Below are 19,050 nucleotides of genomic sequence, written 5' to 3'. Positions count from 1 at the left end.
CGTTCAGTCCGTGTTAAGGTCAGTTAGCAAATTATGAACACTTTAAATCATTTCATTTAATTGATCATTTGTTTATAGTACTACAATACAGGAATCATAAAAATCCATCAAATCCTTAAAACTAAAATTGTATCTTATGTCAGTACTGCAATGCTTTGTTTTATTATGCATACATATTTTCATTTAAATTATTTGTGATTATTCCCTCAAAGTTTACAATACTATTTGACTTCTTGTTAACATAATATAATGCTAGCATATTTTTCACTTTCCTTTTTTAATCATTTCATGTGTAACCCAAAATATTTGTCTTCTTTTAAGGTATCTGAAAAGTTTTGTCTTCAGCGAGTAAAGGAGCGGTGGATTTATCATCATGTCGAGACTGTTGGATCTGACGGAGTTTGGAGACGCTGCACCGTTTCTGCGCAAATCCAACCTGGAGCTGCTGGCAGCGCAAACTGTGGCGTTTGATGGTACTTGAAATACATTTTCAAGTGACTTCAACTAATGTTTTACAAGCGGATACGAATTCTCTTCAATCCTATTTGAAATACTTGACATCTGGTTTACGCTGCTGCTTTTAGGTGTTCGTAATTGCATGCTAGGTTCTTAACTTGTTAATGTTGAGAAGGGCATATTGAGATACATGTGGCATTGAATGACTGGATTCATAGCAAACAAACCAAAGAAAAACTTTCTCGACGCATGGATACTGACAGACTTCCTTGTGCGCAGGAAAGAAACGCGCTTGGATACCAGATGAGAAGGACGCGTACATTGAGGTGGAAATCAGAGAGATTGATGGTGAAAAAGTCATCGTTGAGACGAAGGATGGAAAGGTAAGACTCTTTAGTTCAATTTGATTTATCATGTAAAAATGATCAAACGAGGACATCTGAATTTAATGATTTACGGATATGCCTAAATAAATTAACTTTTGCATTAACAGGGCTTTTGACTCAAGTGAATCAATGCAACTATATAATTGTAATAATGATGTTTTATTTTGTGATAATTACTTGCTACCCTATTCCGGTAAATAGCCTACATGGACGCATGTTTTAAGTTTAAATTATTTTGCAAGTAATACCCCCATTACAATGTAAAACACCAACATTGCGTAAATAATTGTAGGCCTATATTACCATTTCTATGATTAATCTGCAAATTATCCATTTTTAAACAACGAACTAGTTGAAAACCATGTTTATCAATGTAACGTCCTATTTTAAGCTCTCATCATCACACCATCTTACCTGTTCGGTGTTCTTCCGATCAATGTTTTGGTTTCCTTCTAAGCGTCAAGCCATTTATCAAAGCTTTTATATTTAGCATATATTAACATTTATACTATTTAGAGTATTTTCTGAGACTATTTGTCGTTATAGGCTGTAGAAGTAAGCATTTTGAGTCGCCAGATGGCGACATTAACAATTTTAAAGTGCGCTAAAGACAGCGGAGTGATACGAGGGACAACATAAAAGTAGCACCGGTATGTTGACATGAGCAGAGCAACTGTGATCCAGTTTAGCGGTCATTTAAAAATATAAAAATATTCGACAGCTTAATGCACGATTGACCAATCAGAATTCAATTTTTTAGAGAGCAATGTAATAAGCATTACAATTGAAGTTGGCTTTCCTGCCCCCTGTTATCTGCAACCCTGTTCTGACCCTTTACTTACACACTGTATTTATTCCCTCTGAATCATGTAGTGCTTAACTGTCATGGAGGATGACATTCAACAGATGAACCCCCCGAAGTTTGACATGATAGAGGACATGGCCATGCTCACGCACCTGAATGAAGCTTCAGTGCTCTGTAACATGCGGAGGCGCTACAGCAATTGGATGATCTATGTTGGTACCATCACATCACAGCTCAAAGCAAAGAAAAGATCTGCCCTTTCTCACTAATCTTTGATGCCACAAATAACCTGACCGGAGCATTAAACATAGAGGGGCGGCACTATTCATAGAACTTTACAGTCACAGTAATGAATTTAACACTTGCCTTTGCCAAGGGACAAATACAAGTGAATTCCCTAGAGGCATGTCCTTTATAACTGACATATTCAAAGTATCTCATAAAGTCATCTTAGGGAGGTTACGGTTTCCGGAAGTGCATTTAAACAGGTTGTATACATGGGAAAACTAAAATATGCAAGTCCATATGAATAGTAAAAAATGTACCTAAAAAAAGCCTTAAAAATGTTTTCCGTACAAGTCAAATTGTGCAAATTCATACAAAATCCCTTCTTGTAAAATAGTAACATTTTCTCATGAGATCAGGTTGGATATAAAAGTCACATGAGACATAAAGGTACCTTTTTCTGTTTTTATAATGGGGCTATTTATTTTGTAGGTTTTTTAAGTAGGGGTCCGTAGTGGAACTGCACCGCATTTGGCATTATTATTTGGTTATATATATTTTCAAAAATAAAAAGAATATTAATTTAACTTTAAAGCAGAAGCCAAAATTTAGGTAAATCCACCATTGCCATTTTTGACATTTGACGTGTTAAATAAAATTAAAATGTAGAAGTATATTATTATATGAATAATGATAATTTTTTGGCTTTGCAAATGTAAGCATCATAACAAAACGTCATACATAAGTACTTTCTATGAAGGTCCAGGCTTAAAATTCAACCCTCTGCTCCATCTCTCTATCTACCAAGGTTTTGAAAAAAATTGAAGACCCTTGGCCTAAAGAATTGTGTCATTTATCGTGACTAGAGACCATACCTGAGATTAATCTTGTCAAATCCTCTCATGGCAGACGTACTCTGGACTGTTTTGTGTGACCGTGAACCCATATAAATGGCTTCCCGTCTACACGGCCCCTGTGGTGGCTGCTTACAAAGGCAAACGCCGCTCCGAGGTTCCACCTCACATCTATTCCATCGCTGACAATGCCTACAATGACATGTTGCGCAGTAAGTAGGATTGCTTGTCTCTTCTCTGCCCTCTACAGTAACTTACAGGAGGGATCATTTTCTCCTAACACACTTTATCCATTATAGAAAAGCTCTTTATGACCTAAAACTATTGTTTCCCTACACAGATCGGGATAATCAGTCCATGCTAATCACGTAAGTTTGGACATATTCTATATTGTTGCATTAACAAACACATTTTCAATCTGGTAACAATAATTTTTTTAATTCAGTGACAATTTTTCAGATGACATTTTCTTTCTTTTTTTTGAAAGAACATTTTGTTCCACTGTTTTTTCTAATGTTCTTTGCTGTGGTATTTTTCTTTCTTTTTTCATTTTTTCAATGTCTTATCACTCAATCATTTCTTGATGCTCATAGCGGAGAATCTGGTGCTGGCAAAACGGTAAACACGAAACGTGTAATTCAGTATTTTGCCATAGTAGCGGCCCTGGGTGAGGCACCAGCTAAAAAAGGAGTAAGACACAACGCTCTCGGTTTCCCTCACATCATGTCCCTCTTCTTTTTCAATCAGATTTTTTTTTACCTCTCATGCTGGCAAGTGTCATTTTCATTTTGAAGTCGTTCCTCATCTAGGTGTCTGGCACATTTTTACAGTGACATTAGTACTATGTATTGTAACTTTTTTTTCTATAAATGTAACTGTTATGGACATCTAGACTGAGGTTTGACTATCCCTTCCATTTGCATATGTCTTTGCCAATTTTCCCAAATGTTTTTGTGGGGTTAACCTGACTCTCTGTTTTCGATAGCTTAACCTCAGCACATCATCTCCTGCATTTTTCTTACTTGTTCTTGAAGTTTTTCTGTGAAACAAATTTGTGATTAACATTTAAACTTTCCTTCTTCCTGTTTCAAGCTGGCCCAACATCTTTGTTTCCTAGATTACAGTTTTTACAGTCACCATTTTTAAATCCATAATTCATGGAATCATTTTTTTCTGATTATCATAGGGTGTGTTAAATACATTGTTGTATTTGATGTGAGCTAACACGATTTTACCACGTTTTTTTCCCATTCTTAACCCATAATAGTCTATGAATTAGCATTTTAAGTAAAAAAATGTTTTAACTTCACATATACTTGTGGGTTTAGTTAAAAAATGTTACATGCATTTTATCTAATTTATATTAAACAATCAGGCTAATAAATATAGAATGGAAAAATATAATATCATAAAAATAGGAGCTGAAAAATCTTTTTTTGTTGTTGTTTTTTGTTTTAAGGCCCCTGCCACTAAAACAGGGGTGAGTATATCTTCATATGTGGAGACATACTGCATAAACTATAAGCTGAAAATCTCATCAATTACAAAATTACTTTCCCCAGGGTACTTTAGAGGACCAGATCATTGAAGCTAATCCTGCAATGGAGGCTTTTGGAAATGCCAAGACACTGAGGAATGACAACTCGTCCCGTTTTGTTAGTATTTGACACTATATAGACCACTATGTTGTAGTTCTTAATTCTGCTCCTCTTACATACACAAAAAGACTGATGTTACCATACTGTAAAATTAAAATGACTGCATATTATAACTGCTATAAAGCATGGTTGATTCGACCATGGTGTTCATATGTGTCTTAAGATAATACATAATGTGCAAATTAATTTCCATTCTTGCTCTAGGGTAAGTTCATCAGGATCCATTTCGGCCCAACAGGGAAACTGGCTTCCGCTGACATTGACATGTGTAAGTAAATTGTTCAAAGGATGATGATGCCCTTCTAGTTCATGTCATTCCAAAATGTATTTTGAATTTTTTTCACATTTTTATAGATCTACTGGAAAAATCCAGAGTTATATTTCAGCAGCCTGGAGAGAGAAGTTACCATATCTACTACCAGATCATGTCACAAAAGAAGCCTGAACTTCTTGGTATGATCATAAATGCTATAATTGTGTATATTATTGACCTATTATTTAAGAAAATCCTTCATTCATTCTATCCTTGTGGATTTCAGACATGCTTCTGGTCTCTTCAAATCCCTATGACTACCATTTTTGCTCCCAAGGAGTGACAACGGTGGAGAGCATGGATGATGGGCAGGAACTTATGGCTACTGATGTAAGCTGTAAACAAATTTTTTTATCACCTACAAAGACAAAAAAAAAAAAAAGCCTCCAAAATCGTTCTCTTTTTCATCCAGCATGCCATGGACATCCTTGGCTTTACTCCAGAAGAAAAGAACGGCTGCTATAAAATAGTAGGCGCCATCATGCACTTTGGAAACATGAAATTCAAACAGAAGCAGCGGGAGGAGCAGGCAGAGACCGATGGCACTGAAAGTGAGTGTAAATCCATAACCAGACTTGTCTATTACAAATATGTGTTGAAGACGGTTCAAAACTTAAATCAAATGGTCTTTCCAGGTGCTGATAAGGCCTCCTACCTGATGGGTGTTAGCTCAGCAGACCTCATAAAGGGTCTTCTGCACCCTAGAGTGAAGGTGGGCAACGAGTATGTAGTTAAAGGACAGAATGTCGAACAGGTGAGAAGTGTTCCCAAAATCCTACCTCCTTGGATGTGTGTCTATAGTTACAGAAAGAAAAAATATATAATTATTTGGTGGGAATTTTGCTATGTCAATAATAATGCGTGATGAAACCACTGACATTTACTGTTGATCTACTAAGATACAAGGAATAAGCCTGAGAAATCAGCCTGGTATCCAGGCAACTGTTGCAATCCATGTAAGTGACAGCTGTGGTCTTAATGTGGTCCATACACATTGTGTGACTCCACCAGGTTAACTATTCTGTGGGAGCTCTGGCCAAAGCCACTTATGATCGCATGTTCAAGTGGTTGGTGGGACGTATAAATAGGACGCTCTACACCGTTCTGCCACGCCAGTTCTTTATCGGAGTGCTGGACATCGCCGGCTTTGAGATCTTTGAGGTGAGTGACTCTCGAAATTCCACACCGCACTTATCTAGATTTCCGCCGGCATTCACACTTGTGCATCTGTCATGTGGATTCTCTCAACAGCTCAACAGCTTCGAGCAGCTCTGCATCAACTTCACCAATGAGAAACTGCAACAGTTTTTCAACCACCACATGTTCATCCTGGAACAAGAGGAGTACAAGCGGGAGGGCATTGAGTGGACCTTTATCGACTTTGGTCTTGACCTCCAAGCCTGCATTGACCTCATTGAAAAGGTTTTTTTTGCAGTTGAAACACGATAGGAATATTATAGCAAATAATTTGGATTACAGAATGTTCCAAGAATATTATTACACCCTTCTGAGCTTTTTTCTCGTTGTTAGCCCTTAGGAATTATGTCCATCCTTGAAGAGGAGTGCATGTTCCCTAAAGCTACCGACACCAGCTTCAAGGCTAAGCTTTTTGACAATCACCTTGGCAAGTCTGCCAATTTCCAAAAGCCAAGGCCTGACAAGAAGAGAAAGTATGAGGCTCATTTTGAGCTGATGCACTACGCAGGAGTGGTGAGTTTGAACCAAGAATAGAGCTCCAACAAGACTAAATTCACTTGATATTAAAAGAGTGAAAAAAGATATTAATAGATATAAAAAAGAGTTCTATCTGAATTTCAGGTGCCATACAATATTATTGGTTGGTTAGAGAAAAACATTATTAAAAAAGTGTTCTATCTGAATTTCAGGTGCCATACAATATTATTGGTTGGTTAGAGAAAAACATTATTAAAAAAGTGTTCTATCTGAATTTCAGGTGCCATACAATATTATTGGTTGGTTAGAGAAAAACAAAGACCCCCTGAATGAAACGGTGGTAGTCTGTTTCCAGAAATCAGCCAACAAGCTTCTGGCTTGTCTCTATGAGAATTATGTTGGCTCTGACTCAGGTAATATTCTGTCTGAAATATACCACAATTCTTTTCTAAACCATAAGATACTTATTCTAAATGCAACTCTTTCCTTTTAGCGTCTGACATAAAAACCGGTGGCAAAGAAAAGAGGAAAAAGGCTGCTTCCTTCCAGACAGTGTCACAGGTACACAAGGTGGGAATATAACAAGACTTTACTACTACTTGCACTTGGTAGAAACTGATATTAAACAGAAATAATTATTCATGGTCATTAAAACAAAAAAAATCTAAACTCGTCAGTACTAAGAGGGAGGCAGTTAAGACTTGCAGTGATGTTTAGAGAAATGACACATGAACATCACTTTAAGTCTGTGCTGGCTCCTGTTCTATCTGTTTCCACAAAGAGCATCAACAACTCAAGGTAAGTTTAGAAACGCACTCGCAATGTTTTAAGGAGAACGACAGAGAACGGCATTTGCTTTTAGCAGTGTAAAATGTGGAAAACTGCTGTACAAAATGACTTACAGGAGTGTGTCCCTTGATTGCTTCTCAACTACAGGAGAATCTCAACAAGCTGATGACAAACTTGCGGAGCACTCAGCCCCATTTTGTGCGCTGCATCATCCCCAATGAGAACAAAACGCCAGGTACTGAGCACTGAGCTGCACTGAGCATCAATCAAAATCACAGCTTTATGTTACACTAAATCAATGGTCTGAAAAAGTATCCAAGCTGCTAAACCTCAGTGCAAACATGTAACTAAAACATTTTGGTCTTATTTGCAGGGATCATGGACGCTTTCCTGGTGCTGCACCAGTTGCGCTGTAATGGAGTCCTGGAGGGGATTCGTATTTGCAGGAAGGGATTTCCTAACAGAATTCTTTATGCCGAATTCAAACAACGGTAAGGAGAGCTGCTCTATACACACTTTGAGTTTCTGAGTACATAATAAAATGGACTATTTCTTACTATATAATCCATATGGCATTTCTTTACATTGAGAGAGTATAATTCCCCCTATGTGAAGATAACGTGATAAAATGTATGATTTGAAAAAATAAGAATTTCAACATGGTTAAAGATGAAGTGTAATTTCAGGGATGCTAGTGGCACCACATAGAATTGCTAAATCCAATAAGTCTGCAAAAAGGTTTCTACCACCCAAATAATTTATCTTCCAAAGAAATCAACATATGAATGACTTGTAACAGTTTCTTCACAATAAACTGAGATATTGAGTATTTTAACATTATAAAGTTACATGCTTCACCTTTAACTTTCAAAGGCTTGTAAGAAGCTTGATGATAAGCCAGTCGATAAACAGTCAGTCAAATCTGGCACAACAGTGAACACTATAAGAAGAAAAAGAAGAATGGTTGCAACACATTTTAGATGATAATAATACAAATAGTGAATAAGAATAAACAATGAGGATGTGTTAATTCCTCTATTTCAAAGGTATCGTATTCTGAATCCTCAAGCTATCCCTGATGACAAGTTTGTGGACAGCAGGAAGGCTGCAGAGAAACTGCTGGCTTCCCTGGATATCGACCATAATCAATACAGATTTGGTCATACTAAGGCAAGTCAGACTTCAGATAGTAAAAGTGTTAGTTGCTTTGAGCCTCAAGCAATGGGACATCAATCAGATGTGCTACTCTGAACAGAAGACAAATTGTCTAAATCAACCGTCTGTGTCTCTGCATTACAGGTGTTCTTTAAGGCGGGTCTGCTGGGACAACTGGAGGAGATGAGGGACGAGCGTCTGGCTAAAATTCTCACTCTGCTGCAGGCTGCCAGCCGTGGCAAGATCATGAGGATGGAGCTGAATAAGATGACGGAGAGGAAGTAATATATGATTCCTTACAAAAGATGTTACTAAAATTAAAATGGTGGCCCCTGACCATATTTGGACATTTAAGTCACACTTAAACATTTATGAAAATCATTGCATTAGATAACATTTCCAATCAGGTTTCACTCCTAAAAAAAAGACATTTAAAAAAAAAGTATGACCATTTTATTGAACATTTGATTATCAAAATTTAGTGGAACGCCCATAAAATAATTAGCCTGGCTCTGCCCTCCTACATACTTACGCTCAATTTTCATTTTCCTTCAGTACTCTGTCTGGGATTGCGGTATATTCTCTGGTTTTCTCCTGTCAAATTTTAACCGGTCCAATCAGCGAACAGAGGGAGTGGCTGAGAACGATGACGTCGATGTCGTGCTCTAGTTTGAGATGACATTCGTCAAGACCAAACCTTAGCGATTGGTTATGGCAGATCCAATAGTTTAAAACTTCAACAGAGTTCCCGCCTTCAAGGAAGTTAACGCTTGTCCATGGAGAGTGGCCAGACTCTCTGTACAAATTAAATGTACGAGAGTCTGGTAGGACCAGGCTATAAAATAATCCCCAGAAGGTCAAAAATAAATTGAAAAAATGGCTCACAGAAGTAAATGTATACTAAGAAAAGCTCTATCATCATTGGTTTTAAAGTTTGACATCTAATCGAATGCAACAAAATGTATACATTTTAATTGTGTTTTAAGTGGCAAAATATATTTTGGGGCCATTGTAAACAAATTTAGAGATTTTTCAAACTATATAATATGAGGCAACTACGAAGGTTACATTATCAGCTTTAGGGTGCGGTTACATTAGCAAAATTTCACAGACAAAAAGGTCCATTGTCCATTTTCAATGTGTAATAGTTTGAAGCCTAGCTCACAGAGAAGTCACAATGCTGCGAATTCGAGTGACCACCTTGAACCTGATGCAACAACTGCAAGGCGAAATCTTTCGCCCTCATGGGAAATTCCTGATCATGCAGATTCTTAATGGAATGGTTTGATTGTGACCTCGAAAATTCGCTGAACCACAGTAAATGTGACCGCAGCTTTACCCTGCTAACAGCTCTTACATGCGTTAAAGTACAGAGAAAAAGGCTTCCATCATGCTCTTATATTCTCCATATTCTTAGTCTGAAATTATGCTGCCCCACACAAAAATTCACAAAACTATACTAATATCCAACAGGTTCACTCCTAATAAAGTTAGCAACAAGCTGTTGTCACATGATACCTCTCAACCCTCAACATATGAGAGGTATTTTGGGGCCATGTGGATGGAGTGTGTGAGGCGTGTGTCCTCAGACATGCATTTGTCCATGTGCATGTGTGGCCGAGACCCTTCATACCCTCCGACACTCTCTGTGAAACACGTAAGGTTGTCTATGTCCATATCTATGACCTCCACCCTTTCCCTTTATTAGACAATGCAGACAGTGTCCTTAAAGCCTAGAGGCCCAGTGGGTCACATGGCAGCTGCTCCCCCCACTAAAAATACAGGCCAGCACCCTTCTCAGAGATCTGTTTTGCCAAGGCGCCTGTGCCTCTAAAGGACCACATTGAAAGCATATCTGCAGACTGGCAAAGGATTAAAGCTGCTGGTCCAACAGAAGGCCTCGGTTTCTAAATAAATATTAGGCACTTCACCTTTTGGGTGGCCTGGGGCACAGATGCACGGCAGCTATTTGATCACACCAAATTCTCTGCCGTCATCTGCAAACATGTAACCACAGAACTGTGACAGCAAGTGCATGACGTCTGAAAGTGGTCCCAGTAATAGACTAACTAAAATGAGTCTCATTTCATGCTCCATGGACTAAAGCCAGTGGGTCATGTGGGGGTGACACAGTCTTCCCATGATCAGTGGGAAAAATTGTTTTCATTAACTGAAATAAATCTCAGGTAAAATAAAATAGAAATATATATATATATAAATATGCAACTCATTCAAATAAAAAGCCCATAACAAAATACATATTAAAAATTAAATGAAAATTAAAAAGAAACCTTAAAAAAATATATTAAACACTATAAAAGTATACAAATAATACTAAAATAGCACCACCCATGATGCATCAATAGTTTATGGGTTCATGTGGTTAACACAGTGTTTTTATAGTTTAAATATAGATGAATGATAAGACTGCAGAAATACTTGCTACAATAAATAATGAGACCAAAACAGCAAATGTAAAACAAAAACTAATTGTATTGTTAAAAACAAAAGAATCGGACTAGAGGCCGTAAAACCTGTCGGAAAATAAATAGGTAAAATAGTCATGCTTAATATGGTAACTTTTCAGGTTAAAGAGCCAATCACATGATGTAATTGGACCAGCCTAAAAAATAAAGTATTTTAGCATAATTTGAGTTAAAGAAACAAAATTGTAAAACTTAATACCAACAGTTTTCAATCATTCACAATTCAAGTATATAGGAGCTGTACTCTTAGTGTATCACTAAGATGACCATCAAGTAGACTGACATGCTTTAAAGCGAATTATTATAGTACCTGCCTTTTGTTTTAGGGAGGCTCTGATGATCATCCAATGGAATATTCGGGCCTTCAACGCTGTGAAGAACTGGCCATGGATGAGACTTTTTTTCAAGATCAAGCCCCTGCTGAAGAGCGCAGCCACAGAGAAAGAGCTGGCCGCTCTAAAAGAGGAGTTCCTGAAGCTAAAGGAGGCACTAGAGAAATCAGAGTCCAAACGTAAGGAGCTGGAGGAGAAACAGGTCAGCCTGATCCAAGAGAAGAATGACCTGTCCCTGCAACTTCAGGCAGTAAGTATCAGTTTGCAGTTTGAGTGGCACACGTATTGTTTGTTAATAAACCCCACAAAATGAGCAGCAGTGGCCAGACATTTTATTGCTACTGCAGGACATTTTGTTATTCCTGAACATTAAAGTACATGGGGCAGAAAGTTTTCTGCAAAGTCTTAGCAAAAAAAAAAGACCTAGACAGAGTAAACTGCTTGAGAAATGTATATATAAAAGTAGCTAAATGCAAATTATATATAAAACTACTAATTTTAACATGATCTATTTAGGCTTTAGAGAAAGAAAATGATGAAAAAGATCTACAAGTATATAGAGTTTTAATGCGGATACCCAATACACTTTGAAATAGTCCAAAAAAGAACCGAATTAATTGTACATATTCAGATGTTAAAATGCTTGAATTTACTTTCTAAATTGCTCTACAGGAGCAGGATAACCTGGCAGATGCAGAGGACCGTTGTGACCTGCTCATCAAAACCAAGATTCATCTTGAAGCCAGGGTGAAGGAGATGACAGAACGCCTCGAAGACGAGGAGGAGATGAACGCTACCGTTCTTGCAAAAAAACGCAAGCTGGAGGATGAGTGTACCGAGCTGAAAAAGGACATTGATGATCTGGAGATAACCTTGGCCAAGGTGGAGAAGGAGAAGCATGCCACTGAAAACAAGGTGAGGCCACTCCGAAGAAAAATGAAGCTCAAGCGTTGTTGTTTATCCACCGTGAAGTCTGTTAAACTAATCAAAATACCTTTTCATAGGTGAAGAATCTGATAGAAGAGATGGCAGCTTTGGATGAAACTATTCTGAAGCTTACCAAAGAGAAGAAGGCCTTACAGGAGAGTCACCAGCAGACCTTGGATGACTTGCAGACGGAGGAAGACAAAGTCAACATTCTGACTAAGGCCAAAGCCAAGTTGGAGCAGCAAGTAGATGATGTACGTTCATGTGTTGGATAAATGTTTTAAGGATCGTTAATGAGTCAGGAATCAGTAATACAATATAATCCCTTGTTTTAGTTGGAGGGATCCTTGGAGCAGGAAAAGAAATTGCGAATGGACCTGGAACGGGCCAAACGCAAGCTGGAGGGCGATCTGAAGCTGGCCATGGAGTCTTTCATGGACCTCGAAAATGACAAGCAGCAATTAGAAGAAAAGCTAAAGAAGTAAGATTATTATATGACAGGATGCTGTAAAATAAAACCATTTCTGTTCTTAATGGCGGGATTTTTGGCAGGAAAGATTTTGAAATGAACCAGATCAGTTCGAAAATCGAAGATGAGCAAGTATTAATCATCCAGCTTCAAAAGAAGATCAAGGAATTGCAGGTAAGTCAAACTAGATCGTTTGATCTCCAAATGTATCTCTCAGAACATATATAGTTTCATTTGTGCTTTCATTGTGTTCAAGGCTCGTATTGAGGAGCTTGAAGAAGAACTGGAATCAGAACGTTCCGCCCGAGCGAAGATGGAGAAACAGCGAGGCGATGCATCCAAAGAGCTTGAAGAGCTCAGCGAGCGTCTCGAGGAAGCTGGAGGTGCCACCTCAGCCCAAATTGAGATGAATAAAAAACGCGAGGCAGACTCTTTAAAACTGCGCCGTGACCTTGAGGAGGCCATATTGCACCACGAGGCTATGACTGCTGCACTGCGCAAAAAGCATGCAGACAGCGTGGCTGAGCTAAGTGAGCAAATTGACAGCCTTCAGCGAGTCAAACAGAAGTTGGAAAAGGAGAGGAGTGAGGCCAAGATGGAGGTGGATGACCTCACCTCCAATTTAGAGCAGCTGGCAAAGAGCAAGGTGGAAAATATGATGCATCACATTCTGATCTAATTTAACTAGCATTAATTTAGCATTGACTTTGAACACTGAAAAATCAAGGGCTGATTTCAGTTCGAGCTCAGGATTAAAGTCTTAGTTGGCCAACTTTGCATGCTCTCATTTTATATATACTATTATTATTTTATTTTTATTTATAAAATGTATTTTACACAATACATTTAAATGCATATTAGGCATTTACAATGAACAATAATTTACAGCATTTATTAATGTAGCAATGTTAATTTTAAATATACTAATTTTTACAATTCAAGTTGTATGAATTAAAATTAGTGAATCTATTATGAACAAACATGAATTCACAAACAAAACCATAGTTTGTCTATAAATTAACATTAACCTAAATTAATAAATGCTGTGAAAATTGTTGTTCATTTCTAGTTTATGATACCCTAATGCTTTAATTAATGTTAACCTTATTGTAAAATTTAAATATATGCCTATATATAACATATAAATAATGAAAAAGAAACAATCATTTAAAACAATTACAATTAAAAGATTCAAATTCCTTATATTTAACAACCATTTTAATTTATTAAAGAGTAATAAAACAAACTTTAAGGTTAACTGAAATTTTTTTTTCTAAAAAAATGGTATAGAAAACTTAAAAGACTGCTCGTCCATTTCAGATTGAACTTTAGGCACAGTCAAAAGAACAATATCCTGTGACCGTAGTCCATACACACAACATCTGCGCATCTTAAAATAACCAGACAGCCTTAATAAAATTAACTGAACTGAATCAAAATTTGACTGACATTATTTTCAATTAAATAAATAAAGGAACATTCATATATCTGACAGGAAACATATCTATGTGGTATGCATATGTGTATATATATTTATATACTCATATGTACTTTTTCATATACTTTCATTCATTCATATACATATATGAGACATGAGACAATTTATTGAAAACAATGTATTATATTATTTCATTAATTATATTATTGCAGGCTACCGCTGAGAAAATGTGTCGCCTCTATGAGGACCAGATGAATGAGTCAAAAGCCAAAGTGGACGAGCTCCAAAGACAACTCAGTGACACCAACACGCAGCGAGCCCGTGCACAGGCTGAAAGCGGTATACCAACACACTACCTACTTAACCAATTTAACCTTAACAAGAACCACTTAGACAGCTATGCACTGGTTTTGAGACGTTTATCCCTGCTAACTCTGAACCTACATCATTTTTACATAATACAGCCGAACTGGGCAGAAAGCTGGAGGAGCGTGAAGCTCTGGTGTCTCAACTGCAGCGCACCAAGAACTCCCTTAGCCAAAACATAGAGGAGCTTAAGAAACAGCTAGATGAAGAAACCAAAGTAAGAGAAACCATTTTTCCCTCACTGCTTAATATGTTTTGGCTTTAATGTGGAACAAAGTTGTAATTTCACTTGTCTTTGGCATCTGCTCCTTTCAGTCAAAGAATGCATTGGCTCATGCCCTGCAATCATCCAGGCATGACTGCGATCTGCTGAGGGAGCAGTATGATGAAGAGCAAGAGGGCAAATCTGAGCTGCAGCGTGCACTGTCCAGGGCTAACGCCGAGGTCGCCCAATGGAGGACCAAGTACGAGACAGACGCCATTCAAAAGACAGAGGAACTCGAGGAAGCAAAGTGAGTGTGTGTGGATTAGAAGAACAATAAAAACTGGCTTCATTCTATCTAAAACTGAATCATTATACTCCTAAACTTGACAGGAAGAAGTTGGCCGTCCGCCTCCAAGAGGCTGAAGAACAAGTCGAGGCATCAAACGCCAAGTGCTCCTCTCTAGAAAAGACCAAACATCGGCTTCAGTCAGAGATTGAGGATCTCGTAGTAGATCTGGAGCGCTCTAATGCAGCCGCTGCTGCCCTGGATAAGAAGCAGAGGCAATTTGACAAGATTCTGGCTGAATGTAGGCAGAAGTACGAGGAGTGCCAGTCTGAGCTGGAGTCTTCACAGAAAGAGTCTCGTAATCTGAGCACCGAGCTGTTTAAACTCAAGAACTCTTACGAAGAGGCTCTGGACCATCTGGAGAGCATCAAACGGGAGAATAAAAATCTACAGGGTATGTTTTGAATGGATTATGAATAAAGAAAAAACTATGACGTCAAATTAACATACATTGTCAGTCACAAAATGTGATTTATCAATACCTTCATGTTTCTAACAGAGGAGATTTCTGACCTGAATGACCAAATAAGCCAGGGCTGCAAGACCATTCATGAGCTTGAGAAGATGAAGAAGGGCTTGGACATGGAGAAGACTGAAATTCAAGCAGCACTGGAGGAAGCTGAAGTATTATTTTTTTTGTGTCTTTAAACTCATGTTTAAATTACACCAAAAATAAAGACTTAAAAATGTGAATAACACACATTAAGTCATTAATGTCAAAATAAATATATTTCAATGATTATTATTGTGACATTTTAAGCAAAGGGAGTGGGAAATTTCCAGCTTGTTAAGCATTTACAGAAAGAAAGAACTTGCTTAAAAAGTTATTTAGTGGGTCTTTTTTTACATTATGTATTAAAGAGAAAAGACTGTTTGATTCAAGTAGAAACTCAAATATGTTCTTTTAGATAAAAATGACTTGACGATAAAGGAAATTCCTGGAAATAAAAATATATTTTCCTGCAAAAAGGTTTTTAAAACTGGCCTAAAGTATATAGGACTCTCATTCTCTTACCTTATTTTTGTATCAGGGTACTCTGGAGCATGAGGAGAGTAAGACTCTGCGTATACAGCTGGAGTTCAACCAGATCAAAGGAGATGTTGACAGGAAGCTAGCCGAGAAAGATGAGGAAATCGACAATCTTCGGTAAGAAACTTGGAAAGCAAAGATAAAAGATTCATGACTAGTGAGGAAGACTGATTATTGAGCCATTATTTTCCATTACTCCATTCCATTACACGACCATTATCATTTATACCACAAGGCGTCCTAACTTATTAACTCACTTTTACTAGACGTAACCATCAGCGTGCCATAGAGTCTATACAAGCCACCCTGGATGCAGAAGCAAAATCCCGTAATGAAGCCATCAGGCTGAAGAAGAAGATGGAGGGCGACCTGAATGAAATGGAGGTTCAGCTGAACCATGCAAATCGCTTGGCCACTGAGTCCCAAAAAATGGTCCGTAACCTGCAGATACAGATCAAGGTAAATACAAATGTTACTTCTATTAAAGAAAACATATTTTAATTATTGCATCATTAATGTGGGAAATAAAAACAGGTTTATTTTCATATTATGATATATATGCAAAATGATCTAAACAAATAGTCACCTACTCAAGCCTAACTAACATAAAATCCATCTTATAAATTAAAAGGACCTTCAGATAGAGCTGGATGAGACTATTCACCAAAATGAAGAACTGAAGGAACAGGCTGCCGTTACTGAACGCAGGAACAACCTCCTGACTGCTGAGGTGGAAGAACTGAGAAGCCAGCTGGAGCAGAACGATCGCGCTCGCAAATTGGCAGAGTATGAGCTCCTGGAAACCACGGAGAGGGTCAACCTACTGCATTCCCAGGTGATGTTCCATCAGGGTTTGCAGAAGGCAACTCTTCCGAGCAGTCACAACAAATAATACCTAGGCATTTACCATAATTCTTTCCGCCTCCACAGAACACATCAGTGCTCAATCAAAAGAAAAAGTTGGAGAGTGATCTCTCCACGTTGTCTAGCGAGGTGGATGATGCTGTGCAGGAGTGCCGAAATGCAGAAGAGAAAGCCAAAAAGGCCATCACTGATGTGAGGAGCTTGCATAGAGAGGATATTTTGTGGTAAATATTGTGTTGTGTATTGTACAGGAAATTTGATATGAAGCTTTCAACGTGCAGGCTGCCATGATGGCGGAAGAACTCAAGAAAGAGCAGGACACCAGCGCTCACCTGGAACGCATGAAGAAGAACATGGAGCAGACCATTAAAGATCTGCAGATGCGTCTGGATGAGGCTGAGCAGATCGCTCTAAAAGGAGGCAAGAAGCAAATTCAGAAACTGGAAATCAAGGTATGCAGGATGACTTTTATACATCTATAAAATAATTCAAAACCTGAATAACAATCATGATATCCTGCACCTTATAAAATTATAAATAAAAATTTCCCACAAGGTGAGAGACCTAGAGAATGAACTGGAATCTGAGCAGAAAAAAAGCAATGAATTCCAGAAGGGAGTCCGCAAATATGAGAGAAGGATCAAGGAGCTCAGCTACCAGGTACAAACTCCATGAGACAGATGCACAAATTCAATTTAGATACAAATCTCAATTTAGTACAATAGCTTGAGTTGCACCACTCTGAAAGAATAAAGCCTGTGGCACCACCTGCTGTTTCTACAGACTGATGAGGACAGGAAGAACATGGTTCGCCTCCAGGAACTCATAGACAAGCTGCAGGCCAAAGTTAAGACCTACAAGAGACAAGCAGAGGAGGCGGTGAGTCTACAGATAAACCTTAATGTGCTACATTAATGTATACTTAAAACGACATCACTGATGGTTCCTGCTGATTGTATTGTAGGAGGAGCAAGCTAATACCAACTTGACCAAGTACAAGAAGACCCAGCATGAGCTGGATGACGCTGAGGAACGAGCCGATATTGCAGAGTCTCAAGTGAACAAACTACGTACCCGCACCAGAGACTCGGGTAGCAAGGCTAGTCCTAAGGCATGTAGCTCAAGTCTTAAATATTGCATTTAAACTTGTTGGCTACATTTTATTTTCATGTACTGTACTGTCTACATTTAGAATAATCAGCTTTGTTTATACCCATTTCAGCTTGCAGAGTGAAGAGGAAGCCCCTCTTGTATACCATGAGCACATCCCACAGCTGCAACAGTTTTGTGTGCCAAAAGCTATGAGCAAGATAAAGAAACGTTTCTTTATGATTATATAGACCATTGAAATGTGTATTTCTTGTTGTCCTCATTTGTACCAATGTATACTGCAATTTCAGAACTCATGACAATAAAGATAAAACACTGCCCATCAAAAAACCCTTTCCAGGATGTTCAAGGTAATTTTGCAAAGAAAAGTATAAGCATTTAAAGTGTATGTGACTATACTACAATGTAAAACAAATGTGTTTACAATGAATACCTTACAGGTGCACTCAGTCTTTCCTGTTGCTCTGGTCAATATGGCAGTCGTCGTGGGCGCATAGTGACACCTAGCCGCGTGGATGCAACTTTACACAAAAGCAATACATTTCCAGTTATTGGTACCACTCATAGACCGTAAAAAATGGTACCACTAGAAATGTGCTTCTAGAGTCAGCAAATAATTTATTTATTCCACGATTGCGACTAGCGCTCGGTTCGATTGGCTGCGGCGACAAGCTCCATGTAACATACAACAACAGCTAGCTACGTCTTCATCTCAGTGTAAATGATTTTAAACATTAAAAAAAAAAAAAATTTATTAAAAAGTATTCATCTGAATTTACAATTAGATTGCTAACAGCACCTTTAAAATCGAAAAAGAAAAATGTAAAAATCAAAATTAATGGAAATAGATTTGGATGCGCATACACGCGCGCACACACACCTCCGTCTCACCATCTTTGTGTGGACTCTCCATAGACGTAATGATTTTTATACTGTACAAACTGTATATTCTATCCCCTTTCACTAAACCTACCCATCACAGAAAACTTTATGCAATTTTACATTTTCCCAAAAAACCTCATGTTGTATGAATAATAAGCTTCCTCATAGGTACCTCAATGAGTCAGTGAGTATTCAGGTTGAAGTCCCCACCAAAACACGTACACTTTAGTACAGGTTTTCAATTTTTTTTTTTTCCATTTCCACCACTTCTATGCAAATG

The 19,050-nt window shown here is 38.0% G+C and overlaps 1 protein-coding gene across 2 annotated transcripts; it reads left to right on the top strand.

The window, feature by feature from the left end:
• Nucleotides 1-10: 10 nt before the first annotated feature.
• myh7ba (myosin, heavy chain 7B, cardiac muscle, beta a) lies at nucleotides 11-18,691 on the top strand. Of its 2 annotated transcripts, XM_079844940.1 has the most exons (42): nucleotides 11-473; nucleotides 736-839; nucleotides 1,716-1,859; nucleotides 2,782-2,938; nucleotides 3,067-3,094; nucleotides 3,320-3,416; nucleotides 4,186-4,206; nucleotides 4,289-4,381; nucleotides 4,589-4,652; nucleotides 4,739-4,837; nucleotides 4,924-5,027; nucleotides 5,110-5,248; nucleotides 5,333-5,451; nucleotides 5,709-5,858; nucleotides 5,949-6,119; nucleotides 6,228-6,407; nucleotides 6,652-6,784; nucleotides 6,865-6,941; nucleotides 7,308-7,395; nucleotides 7,534-7,651; nucleotides 8,207-8,330; nucleotides 8,460-8,596; nucleotides 11,128-11,383; nucleotides 11,806-12,048; nucleotides 12,138-12,314; nucleotides 12,396-12,541; nucleotides 12,613-12,703; nucleotides 12,786-13,175; nucleotides 14,180-14,306; nucleotides 14,432-14,550; nucleotides 14,649-14,845; nucleotides 14,929-15,278; nucleotides 15,384-15,508; nucleotides 15,916-16,031; nucleotides 16,181-16,373; nucleotides 16,546-16,749; nucleotides 16,845-16,970; nucleotides 17,060-17,230; nucleotides 17,334-17,438; nucleotides 17,562-17,657; nucleotides 17,743-17,889; nucleotides 18,001-18,691. In XM_079844940.1, the coding sequence occupies exons 1-42, from the start codon at nucleotides 374-376 to the stop codon at nucleotides 18,010-18,012; spliced, it is 5,838 nt and encodes a 1,945-aa protein (XP_079701066.1). In that variant the 5' UTR covers nucleotides 11-373; the 3' UTR covers nucleotides 18,013-18,691. The 2 variants fall into 2 exon arrangements, with proteins under 2 accessions (XP_079701066.1, XP_079701065.1); XM_079844939.1 differs by lacking the exons at nucleotides 11-473; nucleotides 736-839; nucleotides 1,716-1,859; nucleotides 3,320-3,416 and having other exon boundaries at nucleotides 2,847-2,938.
• Nucleotides 18,692-19,050: the final 359 nt, after the last annotated feature.

This window comes from Gobio gobio (assembly GCF_949357685.1).
Source record: "Gobio gobio genome assembly, chromosome: 19".
Lineage (NCBI taxonomy): Eukaryota > Metazoa > Chordata > Actinopteri > Cypriniformes > Gobionidae > Gobio > Gobio gobio.
This window is presented reverse-complemented; position numbering and strand designations above follow the sequence as displayed.